Source organism: Chiloscyllium plagiosum, unplaced genomic scaffold (assembly GCF_037043375.1).
Source record: "Chiloscyllium plagiosum isolate Xiang-an unplaced genomic scaffold, Cpla_swu_hap1 HiC_scaffold_3, whole genome shotgun sequence".
Classification (NCBI taxonomy): domain Eukaryota; kingdom Metazoa; phylum Chordata; class Chondrichthyes; order Orectolobiformes; family Hemiscylliidae; genus Chiloscyllium; species Chiloscyllium plagiosum.
Genome location: NW_028270141.1, coordinates 76,329,715 through 76,354,389, shown reverse-complemented (window position 1 = coordinate 76,354,389; position 24,675 = coordinate 76,329,715). Strand labels below are relative to the sequence as shown.

General features: G+C 38.4%; 1 protein-coding gene across 50 annotated transcripts in view; it reads right to left on the bottom strand.

Moving 5' to 3' along the window:
- The window catches only part of trdn (triadin), a 462,709-nt gene that overhangs the window by 18,470 nt on the left and 419,564 nt on the right, over positions 1 to 24,675 (bottom strand). For all 50 annotated transcript variants that reach the window (XM_087980725.1, XM_087980732.1, XM_087980853.1 and 47 more), the window contains one exon: positions 18,994 to 19,017. In XM_087980725.1, the coding sequence (XP_087836851.1) occupies positions 18,994 to 19,017 (24 nt within the window). The remainder of the gene's footprint in view (positions 1 to 18,993; positions 19,018 to 24,675) is intronic.

The following is a 24,675-nucleotide window of genomic DNA, read 5'->3' as shown; positions in this document are numbered from 1 at the left end:
GGAGATTAGGATCCTGAACAACCTTTCCCTCGATCTGACTGGTATCAGGAATTTCCAGCCATCATAGAGAGGTGAGTACCAAAACTACAGTCAAAGTGGTGTTCACGCCTATCCCACAACTGCTAGTTCACATAAATCTCAAACATTAACAGGATCTATGCTGGACAGAATTCTCAAACCTACTTTATCTGACTTCTCCATGGATTGCCAAATTTATGTTATGGAGATAATTGTACCCTCTGATGAACCAGAGTGGTGCCATTGAGAGCACTTTGCTAGTTATCCCACTGAGGACTTTTGGGGTCTGTATTTTGACTGGCAATTCCCCTGGTCATGACTGGCTCTACCAGGAGCAAAGAAGACTATATATGCCACTGGGTATAAAGGCAGAAAAAGTGTGGCAGAAGCAAGATGGTCCTGATCATTGTGATTTGACATGTCACTAAAATCTGATCAACAACCCATCAAGAACATGATGGTGCTCTGAGGTCCTAATGTGAAACAAATTAATGCATAGGCTTCTACCAGGGTATATTTGCCAACTCCTCTGGCGGTGAAAGCAAGGCTGTAAACCTATGAGTCTCTCAGTAAGAAGCAGCATACAAGATGCACTAAGGTCTTGAGACAGAAGTGACTGTGGGCAGCAACATCTCAAACTGAAAATTCCCCTTCAGAATAACCATTGGTCACCCAAATGGAGAGGGGTCTCAAAAAAGTGTGCCCTAAAAATAAACTGTTTAACTTTATCCTGACTGGGAAATGACACCCTTGGGGTCACTATTTAAGTGTCAAAGGAAAAAAAAATTAAAATTTGGATTTTGGAATGACCATCCAGAAACCATGGCTTTCATATCATGTGACTATGCAAGACTTCACATTGACATCACTTCCCTCAGTGAGCTTAATCTTCCTGATGAAGGATATCTGAAAGAACAAGTGGTGGAAAGGCAAGACTGACAGCAATCTTCATATCTACAGCATGGGAGTTCTATTTTTAGGAATGGAATGTTGGTTGCACAGCCAGAACTCCTCAATTGCAAAAATGAAAGGCTAACAAAATTTCACTTTAGGATCAGACTTGGATGACATACTACCATCAGCTCTTATGTCAAGGGTTCAAACTTTGACCTATTTGAATACGTTAAAGATAAGTCAGTGATAAGGATAATGATAGATGTCTTTACCCTAGCAGGGGGCTTTCAAGACTGGGGACATATTTTTAAGGTGGGAGAAGAGAGATTTAAAAATGACATGAGGGGCAAATATTTTACAGAGAGGGCTGTTCGTGTGTGGAATGATCCTCCTGAGGAAGTAGTGGATACGGGCACAGTTGCAATGTTTAAAAGACATTTAGTTATGTACGTGAACAGGAAAGGTTTGGAAGGATATGGACCAGGAGCAGGCAGGTGGGGTTAGTTTATTTTGGGATTATATTCAACATGGACTGGTTGGACCGAAGGATATGTTTTAGTGCTCTATAACTCCTTGATTGTATTCTGATCTCTATGAAGTCCTCAGTGCCATGCCAAAAGATGAAAAGTTCATCTACCTGGGGAAGCTTATTGCCATAGTTGGCCATAACACCAATGTCTGGAGGAGAACCAAGAAAATCCAAATGCCATAATGTAAATATTACCTTGCTGAAATATAACATTTTGTCAAAACCTTGAATCATGGACTCATCAAGACAGTTTGCAAGAAGAAATAAAAAGAAACTGGATGAAAGAAGAGTGCTGAAACAAAAACAGAAAAGGCTGGCAAAACTCAGCTGGTCTGGCAGCATCTGTGGACCCCAGCACTAACATCAGACACTCTCGAGGCAGCTATAGTCAAGTAAATTTGAATAAAGCTCTCTCTACACTGCTTCAAGGGTGAACACAGATGGGCAGGAGTGGCCCTTTGCCTGACCCTTGCCATGTACTCCTAGGGGAAGGTTGATTTGTATAGAGAAACAGAGTGAAAATGAATAAGTTAGATTCGACAGAAACAAAAGTGCTGTTTCTTCGCAGACATTATCAGACCTACTTCCGACACTTCATTAATCCGCCATTTTGTTTTAATAATAAGTCGGTATTTTATTTTTTCTGTAGTTTTACATTCACATAACTGAGACTTCTTTCTTATATTCCTTTTGTGCAGCTCAGAAGTACTTGTCAAGTTAAAATAAAAACATCACTGGAGTGTTAAGCATCTTATACATTAAGCTTAACACTTATTTTAAAAAACACCAGTTCGAGTTGATTTAACATAACATAATTCTCCTTACTATGTACATGGCATCTCTTCTTACTCAGCCAAAAAGTAAGCAATTATCGCAGAATAAAATGGTTTATTAATGTAAAATGGTATTAATTAAATCACTTGTCATTTGATCATGAAAAAATTTACAGGGAACATAACGGTACAAAAAGACAAATTCTAATGAAAAGTATGAGAAAGCATAGCAGTAAATTCATTAGTGTAAAACGGGGATACTCAAAACCAATTTTAATGAAATATTTGTCGCAATTATTGATTAATGAATTCAAATAATTGCCAAACATTACTATCTCCAATTCAACACAAATGGAAATAAACTATCGTAATAGGGTGAAATTCATTATGTTACATTTGAAAGTGATGCAGAAAACAATGGATCTCTACTTACTTTGAAAGATCCAGTTTACCTTTCAGCACAAAGAGAAATCCAGGGAGGTTGTCATGTTTGACTGGATGGAACAGTTCAGGGAATGGACTTGTTGATGTTTGGCACTATGCTACATCCATGACACATCGACAGCATGTGCCAACAATTTTCACAGCAAAAACACAATGTGCTGAAAGCAAATGGTCTGGGGGACTAGTCCTTAGTAAATAAAGTTTGGTCATTCAGTGTATGCCATCATAATTAGTCAAATTTCAGTCCAAGGGATTGTAGTCAAGATACATCTTCCTTCTGACACATTGCTGTTGATGCTGAGCACCAATGGATAATGCATTGGAGCACAGAAAAATATGCATTTCTGACAGTCACTAAGTATTTTTTCTGGATCTTGCTTTCCAAAGAAACCACAAACTTGTCCACACATGGTGAAGCCAACACAGTATTAATAATGACCATAGACTCCTCCAAACTTGGAGTTTGCCGAGTATCTGCCACAAAACTGCCATTTGTTCTTGTGACTCTATATTTGCCAAAGTTATTAATGGCCAACACGATGCAGTCATATTCTGCCTGGAGATGAGCAGGTGCCTGCTCTCCAGAAGTCCTCTAAGTGCCAACAACCTGGGCATTTCTTCCTCCTCCAGTATTTATTTTGATTTATTATTGTCACATGTACCCAAGAACAGTGAAAAGTGTTTTGTTTTGCGTGCTGTACAGGTAGATTATAACATACAAAAATCATAGGGTGATAGAACAGAGCGAGGAACACAAAGTTACAGCTGAAAAGAAGGTGCGCAAAAGCAAGATTGGCATTAGATTTGAAATTTGAGAGGTCCATTCAGAAGTCTAATAACAGCAGGGATGAAGCTCTTGAACCTGTTGGTACATGTGTTTAAGCTTTTGTATCTTTTGCCTGACAGATGATTTTAGAACAGATTATAGCGGGGTGGGAGGAGCCTTTGATTAAGACATGCCGGTGAAATGTTTATCAGGTCGTGCTCCCAAGTCTAACCTTTATAATGTACCTAGCAAGGTGCCAGTCTCTGAGCAGGTGGAAGGTGCAAAGTAAAGAATTGTTCGAACACTCTCAGAAGGGTCTCTGGTTTTTTCCTTAGTGGTGGAGCTGGTGGCTGGAATGGCTCACTTCTTATGGTTAGAGGCAATGTGAGTGCTGCTGATAGTTGCAGAAAACAAGTGTGGGAATTAGTTACATAAATGGGTAGAAGCTTGAGCATGTTGCAAATACGTTTACAGTGGGGCCAGTACAGCACAACACAGTTTAAAATTACTTGCCTCAATATGGTGGACTCAGCGACACCACAATTGGTTTCAATCCTCCCCCATTAATTCACGGATATTCTCCTGTGCAGTATGAGGGAACCAATGTCAGCCAATCCACCACTGTCTTTGCTTTTTCTGACCTGTTACCAAACTGTTTCTCCTGCAATGAAAATGACTAGAAGGGCTGTTGGTGGTGGTACAGGAGCACAGCTGGTGATGAGGTGACCTGAGTGAGTGAGGATGAGGAGGGCAATTGTTTAGGAGTTGGACGAAAGTCATTTCGTGAGGATGTTGCATCCAGTAGTGAGAATGGTGGACCATCAGCTTTAGTGGGAGGTGCATGGAATGGTACAGTTAGAATGAATGTGAAGCAGCAAAGAGAAGATGTTGGAATTTACACTTGCAGAGCACAGAAGACATTGAATTTCTTGCGGCACTGATGTCCAACATGTACATCATTTCCTGTGGTGATGTCATTTTCTGTTCTTTTTCCACAGAGGATGGTAAATGGGATCCAAGTCAATGTGTTTGTTGATAGAGTTCCAGTTGGAATGCCATACTTCTAAGAATTCTCGTGCTTTCTGAGCAATCTTTATGAATGAGGGCCAGGATGAATCCTCTCTTAGCTGTTCAGAGAATTCAGCTTCTCCCCCCTCCACATCAAGCCTTCTTTTGATTGCTGTATCTCTCTATGCTTCTTATTTCTAACAGCACAAGCCCAAGCCTATCTGGCCCACCACCCAACTCCCCAGAAATCACCAAGAACCATCACAAGGCTGCAACCTCCTGACAGTGGCTTTTTATCTCAGCTGGTAATTTTATTCCAACAGAACACGGAAATGATACTGATCTGGGTGGCATTCTCTCACCAACCTGGCAGGTGTTCCAAGGTCCTGTTGGCTAAGTATGGTGCCAAGTTCAATTTCTCAGCCATCTCCTTTTGCAAAGCAATATTGTAATATACGGGCTGTAGGCATTATTGACTTGCAGCATTCAATGTCAGGTGTAGCTGATGATTAAATATGGTAAACACAATATCTATGCCACAAGATCCCCGCAGCAGCGTGCACTTCTGCCTCTGTGATTACATGATTCAACAAAGTCACTGTGGAGCTCAGAGGTGAACAATGGAGCATTGCATGAAGAAAGTCACCATGCCCCAGGGAGTCAAAACCCCTATGAAACTTCCCAAAATTGACATTTTGACAAAATATGAGAAGGTCCAGTCTAATTTGTATGAATATCTGATATATGATACACATTCTGGATTGAAAGAGAAGATTTATGACCATACAAAATAATAGCAAGAGACTGAAGAACATAATTGAAAGGGATCAAAATAATGCTTTAAACAGAAAATAAAAACGTGCATAGCAGCACCTCTTTGAAAATGCATCATGGTCAATGATACTAAACATGATTCCGTGTATGAGGCATTGATACTCCAAATTTAAGGACTGGCATGATCTCTATTTGCAAGTGCCTATTATTTGTGAGGACAAGGCCAAATAATCCCAACTAAATCTAAACAGATTTCAACTAAACCAGGTTGTTCAAATTCATACAGAAATAAGTTGAAGTAATGCTTTTTGAGAAGATTGGAAGCTCAGGTTGAGTTTCGGGATGTAGGGTTGCTCGCTGAGCTGGAAGGTTCATTTTCAGATGTTTCATCACCATCTAGGTAACATCATCAGTGAGCCTCCAGATGAAACATTGGTGGCATGGCCCACTTTCTATTTATATGTTTAGGTTTCCTTGGGTTGATGATGTCATTTCCTGTGGTGATGTCATTTTATGTTCTTTTTCGCAGGGGATGGTAAATGGGATCCAAGTCAATGTGTTTGTTGATAAAGTTCTGGTTGGAATGCCATACTTCTAAGAATTCTCGTGCTTTCTGAGCATTCTTTATGAATGAGGGCCAGGATGAATCCTCTCTTAGCTGTTCAGAGAATTCAGCTTCTCCCCCCCTCCACATCAAGCCTTCTTTTGATTGCTGTCTCTCTCTATGCTCCTGATTTCTAACGGCCCAAGCCCAGGCCTACCTGGCCCACTACCCAACTCCCCAGAAATCACCAAGAACCATTATAAGGCTGCAACCTCTTGACAGTGGCTTTTTATCTCAGTTGGCAATTTTACTTTTCTTCACCTGGGGCCTGAATCACCAGGCGGAATAGTACCACAGCTGGGAATGGTGTCTGGTTAGTCACACTGAACATTTGATTACCTTCCCACCCATTCCTGCTCGGAAGATTTCAAATACAGTCTTTCACCGTTTGGTGATTCTATTCCATTTTGGATGCTCATAAAAGCACTTGCAATTTCTTTTTACGATGACAAAACAATTACTGGATAATTGGTTAACTTCCTTAACTTTATATCTTGCTTCCTCAGTATGTTTAACAATTCTTCTACTTCTGTATTATTCCCCCAATATTTACCATGTTCCTCTCTTAAGGGGCTATATTTGCCCATGAAACCATACTTGTTTGATGAGCTTTCTTTATTTTTACTTTTTAATTATTTAGCATTTATCCAGCAATGCATCTCAGATTTAAATATGTTCCATTCCTGATCCACTGATTACTCTGCCATTTTTCTTCAATCAACTAATTTGCCTAAATTCCTTTTGTGTTTCACTGATATTAAATAAATTCCATTCCAAAGCTTTATCTTTGACTCCTTTTTATCTATTTTCAATTATCTTTCCTTTGAAATGAAATTTACTTTGTTGTAATAAGCTAATTAGATGTGTTACTTTCCTAAGCATAATTAGTGGGTGCTGTAATTGTAATTAGTATGTTACCTTGATAGTATCCTCAGGATAAGTGAGGTTCTAATTTAGATTTTTTTTGAGAAAATCTGGACTTTCCATTGTTATATGGGAAAGAAAGTTTGCTATATAAAAGCTGGAGATAAACACTTCAGTAGTCTTCAATAATCATTTCAAAGAGAGGCTGGATAAGCCTGTGTATTTGGTTTGGAGCAGAGAAGGTTGAGGGGGGGGGGGGGATCCTGATAGGGGTAGCCATGGACAGGGTGAATAGAAAGGAGTTATTAACCCTTGTTTGAAGGGTAAGGGTGAATAACAAGGGGTCTTAATTTTAAAGTGAAAGGCAGGAGCTTTAAATGGGATTTGAGGAAAGTACTTTTCACCCAGAGAATGGCTGAATGTGGAATACACTGCCAGGGAGGGTAGTACATGTGGGATACCTGGCAACCTTTAAAAAGTACTTCAATAAACACTTGAAACGTGCACTTTCAAAGTGATGGGCCTAGTGCAGGAAAGTGGGATAAGTGTAGGTAGTAGTATATTTTTGATGGTAGAGTCTTGAAGGGTCAAAGGGCTCTTCCATATTGTATAATTCTATACACTTATTCATGGTGGATGAGGGCACAGTTACAATGTTTAAAAGACACTTAGATAGATACAAAAATAGAAAAGGTTTGGAGGGATATGGATCATGAGCAGGCACATGAGTCCAGTTTAGTTTGGAATTATGTTTGGCATGGACTGGTTGGACCAAAGGGTCGGTTTCCATGTTGTATGACTCTATGCTCTACGTATGACAAAGGTTAGATGCAAACATAAGTTTGTGCTGTTTAAGATAATTTTATAATCGTAGCACTTTCATGTAAAGAAATATGGCTTTAATTTAAATTGAAATGCCTTTATAAATAATTGCTTTAAAGAATGAACATGTTTAATCATGACCATGAGTATTTTTGATATTAGAATGTTATATACTCAAAATCCATGAAATAATTGCAAGATCCATGTACAATTGAATCTTTTCCTACCAAATACCTACAGAGCAGTTTGTGCTCCTACCACGCCAAAACAACTATTGCATTCTGCTCATTTGTATGGCTAGATAATAGGAGCAAGAGTAGACTATTCAGCCCTTAGAACCTATTCTGTATTGACTGCCAACAATTAAAAGAGGTGTAATTGTAAGTTGCAGGTATAAACATATTGTAGCCTATAGAAAAATAACAGTTTTCGAAATTCCATCACATAAGCACAATGAAGCTGCAGCACTAGTTTTGAGTAGAAGGGATCTGTTCTGGCTGGACCTGCTTCACAATAAACATACAGGGACCAGTGTCATTGCAAATTAAATAACTCGGCAAATACAGGGCTTTAAACTATGTAGGGGGATTTGGGCAGGTGGGATATATAGCCTTACGAAGTGCAATATTGCAGGGCATTTATTTTGATAATGATACCTGGATTGGGATAGGAAGGGATACTCTTATTTGCGAGAGAGTCTAAAACCAGAGAGCATAATTTCAAAGTAAGGGGTCATCTATTTAAGAGAGAGATGTTTGGTATATTCAAAGGTGAGGTGGCAGATTTTTAATTAATAAGGGAATGAAAGGTTGTAAAGTTAATGTGGGAAAGTGAAGGAGACTGTCACTGAATTGCAGAGCAAACTTCATGGGCTAAGTGGACTACTTTTGCTCTATGTCTTATGAGTTTATGAAAAAGCAGGGACAGCTATGATATTGATCAGTGTTCAATTTTCCCCCTTTAAAAGCAATACAGTTTTTTAAATTTTAATTTAAACTATCCATTAATTGAATATAACATTTTTAAAAATCAAAATATAACACCAAACACAGCACTCTGAGAACATGTGTACTTATACATCCAACTCAGCACTGCTTCAGTTTATCCACCGCTGAAACCCTCATTTATAACTTTGCTGCCTCTAGAAATTGTTCAAATGCCAATTTTCATGCTCTACTTCTAATCCCAATGAACTTGAGCTCATTCAAAATTGTAGCAAATTCCATTCACCCATGATCCCATTCTTACTGACCTACATTAGCTCAATTTTAAGCAACACTGGATCTTCAAATTCATATCCTTGTTTTCAAAACCTTCTATGGCATTGCTCCTTCTGAGCTAAAACCCACCTTTTCAGTCATTTTAGCAGCCAAGCTCTGGAATTTGTTCCATAACTTCCATTTCTCTCTACCTCCTGAACCAAACATTTTCTCACATGTCTTAATATCCCCTTACATTGATTATTTCAAACTTTGTTTGGAAATGCTTTCCGTAAACAAACCTGAAACATGTAACTACATTCAAAGGCGATATAACTCTTAGCATGATAGTTGTTCTCCATTTTCACTAAAATCTGCAGGATGCAAAATAAAACTGAACTCTCCACACTGTGCTCTATGCTACTGCCTACACATTATGACAGAATCCCTTCCGATAGACATATCTATTTTCAGCTATTCTCTATATAAATATGGTAATCAATATTATTGTGCTGCAGGCCATGATATATAATTTGATATTTAGAATGTATAGCAGTAACTCTTACCCACAGTGACAGAAAAAAACAATCTATTCTCAGGATGTCAGTGGCACAGATAAAGTTACTCTTAGTTCCTATTGCTCGTTGTCCTGAGAAGACCAAGCTGTGTAAAGTTAAAAGGTTCTCCTCCCTCAAAGGACATTCATGGTCGAGTGAGCTTTATGACATTCAGGCAGTTTATACTGTCATTTGCTTCTGGCACAAGGCCATGAATCATTAGAATCCTTTAACTCGAATGCACAACCTTCAGTTTTAGGACTGAACCCCAGCCTCGCAGTTCTCTCCCAGTACAATTAGATGAGGCAAGGTGACAGAATAATAACAAGAACTAATTATTATTGAAGGCACCGTCAAACCAATGTTCGTGTTTACACTTAAATGACCAGATAACTGGCAGTATATGATATGTTATGAATAATAAATACCTCAATACTTCTAATTCTGGGTGAGAAACTGTACATAGAGATTTCAGAATTCACCATGGCAAGTTGGGAATTTGAGATCGCATCTCAAAAAATCCCCAGTCCAATAGCTGAATTGCTAGAAAAACAAATTGATTTAGTGATATCCTTCAGAGAAGGAAACTGACTGGCACATCCATTTCGCTGTGCCTCAAGGCAATAGTGATTTGGTAATCAATGTTTCCCCACCAGTGTTACAACAGCTAAATAAATTAATAATGGACAGAAATCAAAGAGAGAGAGGAATAGAAATTGAATGAACGCTTACATTGCTCACTGAAAGAGAATCTATTAAGGAATAAAGTCAAAACTATTATGTATCACTGATAGATAAATTAGCATGATACTGAAAGAAGTATGTATAAGTTGAAAAGGTATTGAGATCATTTTTCACACTATTCTTTGACATTTTCTCATCTACATTCTGGAAAACAGTGATTCCTGTTCTGGATGTAATCCCATGGCCATAAACTGAACTCAATGGCTAGTGACGAGGACTTGATTTTATCTCTCCAGCTAACTCTTATTGAGGCCAACTGTAGCCACAATTTAATGGCCTTTGGCTTCAGATAACTCAGCATCAACCATGGTTCCAGTCCAAGGTCATTCTAATCTCTTTGGTAGACCAAACTAAACAGCGCATATGCTTCATGCATTACTGGAGAAAGTTGAAATAGAATATTCTCACTATCTTATAAAGTTTCTGATTAGATCTGAGACAGAAATACCTCTAATAATGCTAAATTTTATGGAGTGAACTTTGTGTCAACAGCCTTGCAGATGGGATACTAAGATGACGTATCTACAAAATACTCCTGTTCTTAAGCACTTAAATGCACCTATCGTCGTGAAAGAAGCAGTAATTAGATCAGTTATAATTTTCACACAGAAAAGCACATCTTTTTTCAAAATGCATGGTGTTCTAGATGTAGGTTTGCTCGCTGAGCTGGAAGGATCATTTTCAGACATTTCATCACCATATTAGGTAACATCTTCAGTCAGCCTCCAGGTGAAGCACTGCTGATGATTCCTGCTTTCTATTTATATGTTTGGGTTTCTTTGGATTGGTGATGTCATTTTCTGTGGTGATGTCATTTCCTGTTATTTTTCTCAGGGGATGGTAAATGGGGTCCAAGTCAATGTGTTCGTTGATAGAGTTCTGGTTGGAATGCCATCCTTATAGAAATTTTCATGTGTGTCTCTGTTTGGCTTGGATGTTTTTCCAGTCAAAGTGGTGTCCTTCCTTATCTGTATGTGAGGATACTAGTGAGGGAGGGTCATGTCTTTTTGTGGCTAGTTGGTATTCATGTATTCTGGTGGCTAGTTTTCTGTCCATTTGTCTAATGTAGTGTTTGTTACAGTTCTTGCATGGCATTTTGTAAATGACATTAGTTTTGCTTGTTGCCTGTATAGGGTTTTTCAAGTCCATTAGCTGCTGTTTTAATGTGTTGGTGAGTTTGTGGGCTACCATGATGCCATGGGGTCTGAGTAGTCTGGCAGTCATTTCTGAGATGTCTTTGATATAGGGGAGAGTGGCTAGGGTTTCTGGATGCTTTTTGTCTGCTTGTTTGGGTTTGTTGCTGAGAAATCGATGGACTGTGTTCTTTGGCTACCCATTTTTTTTTAATACACTGTCTAGGTGATTTTCCTCTGATCTGCCTAGTTTCAATGTGCTGCAGTGTGTGGTGGCTCATTGAAATAATGTTCTGATTCAGCTTCATTTGTGGATGTTGGGGTGATTGCTTCTGTAGTTCAATGTTTGATCCGTATGTGTTGTTTTCCTGTAGACGCTGGTTTGAAGTTCCCCATTGGCTGTTCGCTCTACTGTGACATCTAGGAAAGGCAGTTTGTTGTTGTTTTCCTCCTCTTTAGTGAACTTAGTGAATTTTATGCCAGTATGGGTGTTATTGATGGTCTTGAAGGTTTCCTCTAATTTGTTTCGTTTAGTGATGACAAAGGTGTCATCCACGTAGTGGACCCAAAGTTTGGGTTGGATGGTTGGCAGAGGTGTTTTTTCTCTACATTACTGTCTCTGCTAAGAACCAGGATATCGGAGATCTCATGGGTGTTCCGTTGGTTTGTCTGTAGGTTTTGTTGTTGAAAGTGAAGTGGGTGGTAAGGCATAGGTCCACTAGCTTGACAATACTGTCCTTGCTGATGAAGTTAGTGGTGTTTAATGTACGTGTCTTTGGATCTTCTAATAGTGTAGTCAGTGTTTCCTTGGCCAGGTTGATGTTGATTGATGTGAACAGGGCTGTTACACACTGCCAGACTACTCAGACCCCTTGGCATAATGGTAGCCCACAAACCCACCAACACACAAAAACAGCAGCTAATGAACTTGAAAGACCCAATACAGACAACAAGCAAAACTAATGTCATTTACAAAATATCGTGCAAGAACTGTAACAAATACTACATTGGACAAACAAGTAGTAAACTAGCCACCAGGATACATGAACATCAACTAGCCACAAAACGACAAGACCATCTCTCACTAGTATCCTTACATACAGATGAGGAAGGACACCACTTCGACTGGGACAACACATCCATCCTAGGACAAGCCAAACAGAGACACACACAAAAATTCCTAGAAGTGTGGCATTCCAACCGGAATTCTATCAACAAACACATTGACTTAGACCCCATTTACCATCCCCTGAGAAAAAGAACAAGAAATGACATCACCACAGGAAATGACATCACCAATCCAAAGAAACACAACTATATAAACAGAAAACAGGAATCATCGGTGGTGCTTTGTCCGGAGGCTCACGGAAGATGTTACCTAGTATGGTGACGAAATGTCTGAAAATGATCCTTCCAGCTCAGCGAGCAAATCTACATCCAGAACTTCAACCTGAGCTACAAATCTTCTCAAAACTCGCTAATGCATGATGTGTCATTGTGGAGTAAGGATACATAGCTTGAAGTACAATTTGCAGACAGTGCATGAACAACCCCAAATGGTAACCATAAAAATAACATGCATTTACTCCAGATATTAATTTTGATGTTGTAGAAGAATAAACTGAAAAAGTAAGATTTGCTGAAATAGTGGCAAGGTCATGAGTGATTCTGATGCCCAGGCTAATGCTTTGGGGATATTGGTTTGAATCCCACAATAAACGATGGTGAAATTTAAATTAAGTTAATAAATCAGAAAATTAAGCTTAATTTAATGGCAGCAATGCAGTGGGTTGAGTGTAGTAAAAAGCTATGTGGTTCACTAATTTTCCTGACATTCTTACCTGGTCTGGTCTATATGCAACTCCAGAGCCACAGCAATGTGGCTGAATCTTAATTGCCTTCTGAAATGGCTCAGCAAACTACTCAGCTGTATCAAACTGCTACAAAGTCTAAAAAAAAGAATAAAACTGGATGGATCACCTGAAATCGATCTAGATACCGGAACAGCAATGACAAATCTATCCCTGTCAGCTCTGTATGATCCTCCTTAATCTGTAGATTTGTGTCAAAATTGGGAGAACTATCCCACAGACTGATCAAGTAACACTCTGACATTGTCTTTAACGTATGATTTCAGATGTGTGATTATATCCCACACTATAGTCACCATAACTGGGTTTGTCCAGTCCCACCATGTGACAGACTCATTAGAGATTGTGACACAGTGAAGTATTGTTGAGAATCCTTAACATTGGTTCTGGATCTGAAGTTCAGACTGATGATCAAATTTGCTCCTGATCCCAATTCAATGCATGCCACACAATATCAAGAAATAGCTCAAGGCATAGGATACTAAAAAGGCTATGGGTCTTGACAACATTTCTGCAACAGCACTGAAAACCTGTGCTCCACAACTTGCCTTGCCTCTAGTCAAGATGTTCCTTAACAGTTACAACACTGGTAAATATCAGGAATGTGGAAAATTGACAATCAATGTCCTCCACTTGCCAATGATGTCATCAACAGTGCAATCAACTAGTGCATGTTCAACAATAACCTACTCACTGGCACTTAGTTTGAGTTCTATCTGGGCCGCTCAGTCTCTTACATCATTACAGCCTTGATCAAATCATGGACAGCAGAGCTGCTGCTCAGAGGTGAGATTAGAGTGACTTCCCTTAACGTCAACCCTGCATCTGACCAAGCCTGGCATGCAGGAGCCCTAGCAATATTAGAGTCAATCGGAATCAAGGTGAACATATCAAACATCTCTAATTTCAATTCATTCTTGCGTGAGAAGTTGCACATATCAAACATGAAAATGTCGTCTGTTAATATCCAGCTTGGAAAAGCAATGATTCAGACTCAGTTATACACATAGGAACAATTTTTCAGTCACAGCCCGGCAAGGAAGCAAACAAGAAGAAAAGAAAATTAATTTTGAAAAGACTGGAAGATTCCCACTCTTTCCCCCTCTGTTTCATACTCATCATCCTGAAAGTCTGCACTAGTTATAAAGCAAATTGGAAAGTCATTCATTGACCAAGAACAGAAGAAACCCAGAAATTCCATTTCTGCTGAGGATATAGAAGCTGTCCAAGTATAACATCTCAAAGATTCCAAGAACTTTTAAAACTGCATACAGTATTCCTGAACTTTCTATCGTACTCGTGCCCTCCTTTTTTATAAACATAGTTTTATTCATAAGTACGATCAGTACAGAGTTCAAAATGGCTTCAATATTTCTCCAGTTTGACTTTTCTCCTCTTCAGTCAAATTTAAGCTTGTAGCATTATTCTCCAGCACTGATAACAGCGGTGTTGCACTTATGTGTTCAAGTTTTATATTTAACTCTATGGATGCTTCCATTTTTGAATTAAAATACCAATTCGGTCTCATATAGCCTTTCGTTGCCACAGGAGCAAGAATTTGAAAATTAAAAGCCATTCTGTATGAGCCAGTAATACAAAGTGGCAGTCTGCAGCTCAAATTATTCTTTGCTGTTTCATACAAATAACTGGCTCTCTTCCAGATCTCAAAATTCACATAATTTCAGCTGCTGACTTCTGACACTATCTTTGATGTGCAAGTCATGGCTTCTGCTTTTGTTTCAAAATTGAAAATAACTACATCAGTGGTTACATGACTATGGAATGTCATAGTATACCTCTCCAAATGCACTTCTGCAAACACAAGTGTCCTACTTTAACTGAGAAGCAAGAGTTATGCCACTGATAGTTGGAGTAGGGCTTGAATTTGCAGCTATTTGGTTGAAAGGTGAAAGTGCTACATCTGAACATAAGTTTTCAATTGCAGCCCTGTTTATGGCTTAGGCATCTTTAATTAACCTCTGCATGCATGTTATGATAAGTCTGGAGCAGGTGGGAATTGAACACAGATCTTCCGACTCAGAGGTAGGGACACTAGCACTGAGCACAAGATGATATTTCTGCCCAGTTTTGAACGAGGGCCGTTGTGCATCTGAAACGAATGCAGTAACTACTTCACTACAGAAAAATAACCTGCTTATGGTTTATATTTTTATTTCAATAACACTGGAGTTTTTATTTCAATAGAAAATAGTTAACAAAAATACAATGGCACAATTTTGGTACTTTGTGCGAAGTACCTGAACATGGGTAAACTTGCCAATTGCAAAGAATGGGAACTTGGGAGACGAGGGAACACCAGAAATAAGTCTGACAAAAATAAAGAATTTAGATGGCAGTTTTTGGCTTCAGGCTCCCCCTGCTGTTTACTAATGATTCATTGATACTTAATTAATACCTTGTGTCATCGCAATCCTCCTTTGCACTCTAGCCTTCCCTTTTAAATCATTGCTGCAATTCCATGCTCAGCAGCTGTCCCAAAATGGCAATTACCTATTTGCTCTAGAAACCCAGATGGCTCACCTAATAAATGTAACTGAACTCCAAGATCAAGGGCTTCCTGATGATGTCACCATTTATGTGCAATTTCTCCACTCACTACCTGTCCAATCTACATAGAGGACTACAACTTAGCTAAGAAAACTAATTTGTAATCGCTAGGAAAAGCAACATAAAGATAATGAACCATTTTCACACACGTTACAAAAACAGAAGTTGTATTTCTACGTTACTTGAAACAGCCAATGACACACAGTTTGAAGTTTGGCAAAAATGCCAGGCTATTCAAAGGACTCAAGAAATTGTTTTGCTTTGAATACTGGCAACCATGCAAGAAGATTAATAGGTCCTGTATGCACATCTTATTTGAGAAACAACAGACTTGAAATAATAGTTAGAATGGGATATGAACCTGCAATCTCCTGACTTCAAAGGTCATTATACTACCTCTGGGCCAAAGTAAAAAATTATTTCCCATTTCCTGTTCTGCTTGTTATTTAGATTTGAAAACAGACATAAATTTGTGAACAGGCAATGCTAAAGATCTAAGTCTCAATTGCATTAAAATTCATGTGCACAGAACAGATTTTGATCCTTTCCAGAATATTAACTCAATTTTCTAACTTCACAATATGTTAGGATAATCACCATAGTGCATTGGAGGGGGTGTAGCAGCTGCTTCGAGGTTGAGGTGTCACTTCAAGTACCCCAGGCACTGAGTACTGTGCATATTTTTGGTTACCAAATCATTCTATCTATAAGGTGCTTAAAAGTACAGTCTGAATTTCACAGCAGAGGCAATGAATGCACACTATGTTAATTTAAATAAAACATAATTACATTTTTGGTCAGTGCTTTATTGTACTTGTATAAATTATTTTTTCTCTGAAACGTAAATTAGAATGTTATAGTTAGGAACAGATGACTAATATTCACCAGGCAGACATTCCAGCCAAGTAGCAATACAAACAATGACAGACATGTCATTGTTTCATTACAAGCAACACAGAGCCAAAAGGGATTTGTTGATGAATGAGATAAAGATCATGTTACCAATGCAGCCATCCTACCTGCACCTTTACCCCAACATTTCCAAGGAGATGTCATAAATCTTAACTTGACAGTTGTTGGTAGAGTTTCCTTTACCAATATAACAGAAGTATTCATGGTGGCAGTGATGAGGATGCCTGACTCTAGTCTTCAGAAGTATTCTGCTCACATCATGTCATATTTTGCATATTTTTTCGGAAAGAAGGCAACAGGCTATTTAGAATCCATTTTTGTCTTCTTGATGACACCCAGCACGTGCGTTAGAATTCTACATTCGTGTTAATTTCTACAAGGATAGATGGTAAGATTGTCTAACAAGGTTCTTTAGTTCAGATTTTCAAGTTTCAGGCCAGTTGCAGAATTTGGAAAAATGTCTGGCTTGGGCTGCAGAACATCCAACTAAAGAGCCAGGTGAACAGGATTTTTATTGTGGGCGGCAATTGGCTAGCTGACCCGAGAAAATATTCAGAGGCTCACATTGGTGATGCAGGCTTTTTAAAAAGCTAACCAAGTTGGGATAAGAACAGACAGGCCCTTCAGTCTTCAACTCAATTTCATTAGTCTGTTGAAACAGCTGAGCCCGAGGAAAAGCTTCGTTTGATTGATGATTTTTGTTCCCTGATCTTTAGTGTCAACTTAAAATTTTGATTTTGATGAGAGAATGAGGCTTAATTTATCAACAGCAGAAACTATAAGTACTTGAAGGTTTAAGTGATTGATCCTTTTATTGGGCTGTGGCAAAAATGAGTCTTTTTTTTTCAGAAAGTATAAATTTCTCAATGAATGAGTGTTGCTTCAATATAACTTCTAATAGGTTAATGGGCATTAGAGTTCCCTAGCTTTGAATGGGGTCATAAGGGTTCATAGGAGTTAGAACACAGAAGATTTACAGCCCAGGAACCGGCCCTTCAGCCCTCTAAGCATGAGCCAATGGGGGACATAACCTGACCTGGGGAAACATGATGAGAACCTTTTGAACTTATTTTTCTAAAAGTTCCCTTCTGCATATTACAGTTTATAGTATCTCTGAGGAGCCTTGAACCATGACTATCTGGAAAGCTCCAACTCCAAGAAAATTGCAGAGGCATAGGTGATGATGTTTATCCTAATAATGGATCCAGCCATATTGAGAGTACACAGTACAGGCTCATGACCCAAACTAAAATATTTCCTTGAAAATCAGAAAGCCAAAGAATGGAATCCAGTATCTCAGAATTAGGAGCTGGCTGCCATTTTTAAAGGACTCCCAAGTCTTCCTAACTCAGTGAAAGCCCAGGCTGTAATGTTTCCCTCAGGTTTCTCTGGAATGATCCATTCTGTCCCTGTGAAACCATTGTTTTCAAACTTTACTAAATGGGGAATTTCCTGTAAATGTAACTTATTCCAGGTGAGCCCATCTAATTCTTTACACTGCTAGGTTGCTCCCATAGATGTTGACATTCCTGCAGCCCTCTGATTCTAACCACTGAAAAACAGTGGAAGCTAATCATAAGAAAACAGTGCCACCTTTCTACAAAAGAATTGTTTCTATTAATATACAGCAAAATGAATATTGTGTTAATTTTAAATTAACAATTTTTCTTTTAAAACTATTATCTCACAGATTCCTCAGGATGGAGAAACCCATTTTGGAAATATTAAGCGTGAAGCGAGAAGGAAATCCTCAACAAGATAATTTAGTTTCACCTGACATCAGTCTTTGGAATTATGTCACTTCTGCCAACTCTCATCAGGTTGAAAATCTTTAGCCCTGATTTGTAATCCTGGTTCTGTCAGAGTAATCAATGATAGGAGTACAAACCCAGGTCTCTGTGGACCCACCTTAGACATTCACCAGAGCAACATCACAGCTAGTTTCTAAAGGCATAGCTGATGATGACAGTACTGTTGTTTAATTTACTGAAAAGTATCTGGATGGGTATATGAATAGGAAGGATTGGAGGAATACGGGCCAAATTCTGGCAAATGGGACTAGGTCAGATTGGGATGTCTGTACGGCGCATACGAGTTGAACTGAAGGATCTGTTTCCGTGCTGTATAATTCTGACTCTAAATTGCACATTGCTAATGCTGCAAGACTGGTAATCTCGAGGTCTGATCCCATTCTGGACACGCCCTTGAATGTGGGTGAAAATTCTGCCTCAGGATTAGGTTTGGTCTGGATGGAAATTCTTCCCAAGCAAGGCCCTTACGCAACTGGTCCTGAAATACACTGCTTTTCAAAGTTTAACTAGCTAATCAAGATGACAAATTTCTGTGCACCCTTGAAAGGTTATTTCTCACAACACTTACCATGCTAACAGAATGTTAAAATATCCTGGGGATATTTATGATTAAGAAACATGCTGAACAATGTTTATGCCTCCTGTTCAAAAGTCTCCATCATACATCAAAATAAAGTTGATCTTAAAAATAGAGTTGATTACCTGCTTTGAGGACAGTAGGTGTCTCTGCAAAGTTAAACAGATGTAAATTATTTCAGTAATATGCATATGAGAAAAAAGCTGCATAACTAAGAATTTGCTTCTCAAGTAATACAAATACCCCTTCTGTTTTCACTTTTGAATATTAAGTTTGTGCAAAATCTCTAAAAGATAAATTCTAATTAACTACAAAATTCTTTTCCTTCTCACTCCCAAGCAGTGCAAGAGTAAATCTCGAGGATAATGTCATTTTGAACAGATTCTATCATTATAAGTTACTTATGTATAATACTATATTGTAATAATTATTTAAAACACAAGTGCTTATATAGCTACCAGTTAAACATAATCAACAGACAAAGAGTTTTGCCACTGTTTTTAGAAATGTTGGGTAAGGCTCAATTATTCCCCCACCAGCATCAACCGCTGTTAAAATCCCAACGCAATTAATATTCTGGTAAGGATAATTTGATGTCAGCTGTTACATTCAATTATCTGAAATGATCTGTAACATTTTCATGATTTCTTACTGTTTTGCGCCTCAGAGATTTGATAGGATGAAATACCAGTTTCTATGTCTAAACAGGACATTTATTTAAAATGTTTTTAAAAATGGTCTCTCATGCTTACACCTTCTTGTTTCAGTTTAATTTCTTGTTTGCATCAAGTTTCTCTTTCTTAATAACCAAACCCAGTCATGACGAACAACATTGAATTGTGTCAATACGCACACATCAAAATATTGAAATTTTGAACAATACTTATAAATGTATATACAAATTCGAGTTGGAATGTAAATACATTGTACCCTAACATGACTGAAAAGGCTCAATTAGTGGCATCAATTGTTTTCAGGTAGGATATGATTGCAGTGCAGGAATGTGACGCAAATGGAAGATATGATAGAGGCAAGATTAGAGTGGTGTTGGAAAAGCACAGCAGGTCAGGTAGCATCCGACGAGCAGGAAAATCGACATTTTGGGCAAAAGCTCTTCCACTGCCTTGCAGAGGAGAGAAGGCAGCACCTTATTGAAGCAAGGGTCTCAACAAGCATAAAAATGGCTAACTAGAAGCGAAAGCATGTGATCCAGTACCAAAAGCCCACTTTCTCTATTCTTTCATCATCAAAAGAAAGCCTAACAGCTGTGCACTAACATGTAGTAGTCTGTTTGGGAGCAGTAATTTCATACAACTTTTTAAACGGACAGATGTTCTGCAATGGCAGGTTCACACCTGAGCATGAGATTGAGATGTTAAACTAATGATTTGGTTGCAAATAACAATGCTACCTGGAAATAAAAGCTGAATAACTGATCATTATCTTATGCTTCTATCAGTGCTGTCAAAGTTAAACTCACTAATTTTCTGATTGCTAGCATTAATGTTTTACTGTTTAATTATGTGGCTGATTCAACAGAGTTATTTTAAATAAAGTTATACATCACCCAATTAAAATATGCTGCTAATGGTCAGTCTGACACTGTTCCCTATCTGCTATGATGACTATGATAGGTTTATTAATCTGGTGTATCTTTCTCTTTTTGTCTCATTGTTAAAACAAAACACATTATAATAATAAACAAGAGATAGGGCTTTAGATTTGACCACAAGTTTGGAATTTTATAATTCTACCTTTCTGTTATTTTTGAACTGAGTTGAATTGTTGTTTGTCAATGGAAGTTTTAATCTTAATAAAGGATTCCACATATGCAGAATGAGTAAATGCAAATACAACTAATTAAACAAGATTAATTTCCAAAATGAAGAGTGCATATATCAACAAATGTAGGGTTATAATCAAGTGGAGAAACAAAACAAACATTATAAATAAAAGTAAAATAGTGGTGTCACAAGGTATAAGAAACTTTTGGCTTCAGGATAGTGGTAAAATGCAACACTATTATAATTAAAACCCCTCAGGAAGATACTAAATGTGAATGTGTTAAATGTGAAAATAAAAGCCTCTATGAAAAGCATCTGCTAGCAGAAACATTACAGTAAGAGTTCCATAGTGCTGAAGGTCAACTTTGTCAAGGACTAAGGAGGCAGTCGTTTCGTGCTGATGTCACTGGATAGGATCCTAGACTAATATTCTGGGGAACATGCTTTTGAATCCCACCATGGCAGATGGTGAAATTTGAATTCAACAAAAACTGGAATTAAAAGCTAGCCAAATGGGTCAATTGCTGTAAAGAATTATGGTTCACTAATGCCCTTTAGGGAATGAAATCTGTTATCTTTACTTGACCTAGCCTACATGTGAATCCAGATGCATAACACTGTGGTTGCCTCTTAACTGTCCTCTGAAATGGCCTCAGCAGGCCACTCCGACCAAGAGGCATTTAGGGATGGGCGGTAAATGCTGGTGGAGCCAGTGATACCCATATTCCCATGAAAGAATAACAAAAACTTTTCAAGGCTATCCAACACTTGTGCAGCAAAATACCACATCTGTAATTTAATGAGCAAAGCCCTACCATTTTCTTTTAGGTCTAAATGGTTTTAATTACAGATAAAGAAGTCTGCTGAAATGGGTTTGTGCATTTAAACAAACTCCATTAATTTTATAAGTTTGCATGCCCATCATGGTGGAGATTTTCTGCCAGAGGTATCCAGGGATATGAGTTCTTTATTCTTTCTTTATTCTTTCAAGATATAGTTAATGGGATGTGGGCAACACTGGCTGAGCCAACAATGATTGCCCATCCTTAATTACCCTGCAGAAGATGGTGTTCAGCTGCCTTCTTGAAACTGCTGCTGTCCTTGGGATGTCAGGACATCCACAATGCTGTTAGGAAGGTAATGCCAGGATTCTAACCCAGTGGAAGTAAACAAATGATGATATAGTACTAATTCAGGATAATGTGTGGTGTGGAGAGGAACCTATAAGTGGTGGTGCTCCCACATATCCTTTAGAAATGAGATCATAAGTTTGGAAGGTGTGATTGAGAGAGTTACTGCACTGTATCTTGTAGATGGTACACACTACTGCCACAGTGTGTAGGTGGTGAAGGGAGTAAATCTTGAAGGTGGTGGATAGATATCAATCAAGCAAATTGTCCTGGATAAAACTTTTGTGAAGATTCTCTGACCTTCCTGTTTAGTTCTGTAATGTCTTTGGAACTGCAGCAGAAATCCCAGTAAAATAGTATAAGCAGTTGCTTTCTGATTTTTTAAAATTGAAGTTTATGGAAATTATGGTGGAAACTTGAGAACAATAGAAATTCCACTGAATTTGTTTTATTTCACTAGCCTGTTGTAAAAAGATAAGACTCCTCGCCAGAACTTCAGCACTCTCAGATGTCTCTGTATCACTGATGTGTAAAGATATTCACACCAAAGTATTAATATCCAAAATATTATTACATTAATTTTAGAAATAGGTAATTTGAAATTGGTTAGCTTTTAGCTGATCAAATTCGATGGCTGCCTTACGCAGTAGTAGATGATGGAATAGTTATTTATACAGATTGCGTTCTCTACTTAATTCTAGAGAACAATTAAATTAAAATTTCTTATGTCTTGGGAAATGGATGGTTATTGATGTGGAACACTGTCTTTAAACTGATAGCTCCCTTCTGGAATGCATAATTCTTAACCCTGCCAGCTGCAAGTGGCCAAACTGAAAATACTTTGGGAAACTTTAGTCCAGTGAGAATACATAGCACAATTATCTTTGTCACACCAGAAAACAATTGAGTGTGTCATTTGGAGAGGTTACATTGCATGCAAAATAGAAAATAAAAACACATTGTACAATAATCAGCACGCTGTTGATATTAGGGTTGGATTTACAAAAAGACATTTAAATACTCCTTTAATGACCACAGCATATTCTGAAGTACTTAACAGTCAATTAATTTCTCTTGAGGTAGGGTGACTGTTATATGTAAGGAATGTGATTTGGAGATACTGGTGTTGAACTGAGGTGTACAAAGTTAAAAATCACACAATACCAGTTTATAGTCCAACAGTGGACAGCGAAGAGGGTTACCTCAGATTACAACAGGATCTTGACCAAATGGGCCAATAGGCTGAGAAGTGGCAGATGGAATTAAATTCAGATAAACGCAAGGTGCTGCATTTTGGGAAAGCAAATCTTAGCAGGACTTATACACTTACTGATAATTTCCTAGGGAGTGTTGCTGAACAAAGAGACCTTGGAGTGCAGGTTCATAGCTCCTTGAAAGTGGAGTCACAGGTCGATAGGATAGTGAAGAAGGTGTTTGGTATGCTTTCCTTTACTGGTCAGAGTATTGAGTACAGGAGTTGGGAGGTCATGTTGCGGACATGACATTGATTAGGTCACTATCGGAAAGATGTTGCGAATCTTGTAAGGGTTCAGAAAAGGTTTACAAGGATGTTGCCCGGGTTGGAGGATTTGAGCTATAGGGAGAGGCTGAACAGGCTGGGGCTGTTTTCTCTGGAGCATCGGAGGCTGAGGGGTGACCTTATAGAGGTTTACAAAATAATGAGGGGCATGGATAGGGTAAATAGACAGTCTTTTCCCTGGGGTCGGGAAGTCCAGAACTAGAGAGCATAGGTTTAGGGTGAGAGGGGAAAGATATAAAAGAGAACTAAGGGGCAACAGAAGGTGTACTGGTATGGAATGAGCTGCCAGAGGAAGTGGCGGAGCCTGGTACAATTGCAACATTTAAGAGGCATTTGGGTGGGTATATGAATAGGAAGGGTTTGGAGAGTTATGGGCAAGGTTGGACTGAAGGGTCTGTTTCCATGCTGTACATCTCTATGAATCTATGAGGTTTATTTGGAAGCACTAGCTTTTGAAGTGTTGCTCCTTCATCAGATAGTTGTGAACCACCTGATGGAACAGTGCTCCAAAAGCTAGTGCTTCCAAATAAACCTGTTGGACTGTAACCTGGTGTTGTGTGATTTTTAACTTTGTAAGGAATGTGGATCCTGTGCACTCCCACCAATAGCAATGTTGCATTGATCATTTCATTTGTTTCAGTGATGTTATTTGAAGAATAAATATTGGACTGGGGAATGACTTGTCAGCTCTTTTTCAAAATAGTGCAGTCAAATCTTTTATGCTCGCCCAAGACAGATCTTGATTTAATACCTCATCCAAAATATGGGGCCTCTGGTAGTGCAGCATTCCCTCAGTACTGTACTGGAGTGTCACCCTGGAGATTTTTGTGTGCAAGTGCTGTGTAATTGCTTCAGCTCAAATTAATCTGAGTGCTCAAGGCTGAAGCTGGTTACAAAGAGTAAAAAAAAAACCTGTCTATGCTCTAACAATCCTGACTATGTTGAGGCCTGTTCTAGTTGGCAAACATTTTTTTCTATCATTTCTGTACAGTTCTATTTTCTACATTGCTCTGTATTTTTCAGCCAAAAAATTCAGTTAGGGGATTACATTTGAATGGAGTGATATATCATGCAAACTATTACACTGATGTTTACTAAATTACAGATCTCTGAAATACAAAGCGTCCTCACTTCGTTGTCCCTGTACCTATTTTGAACAATTATGTAAAACTCACTAAACGCTTAATTTTTCTTATCTCACTTGTTTGCTGAAGGACTAAAAGTAAACAATATTCATAATAGAATACTTTTGCCAAGCAGATCCAGCATTGTACATTCAAACCATTTAAGTAATGTATCTAATTGAAAAGCACTCTGTACAAGGTCAGGTCAATTCATGGAATGAGTGGTAAG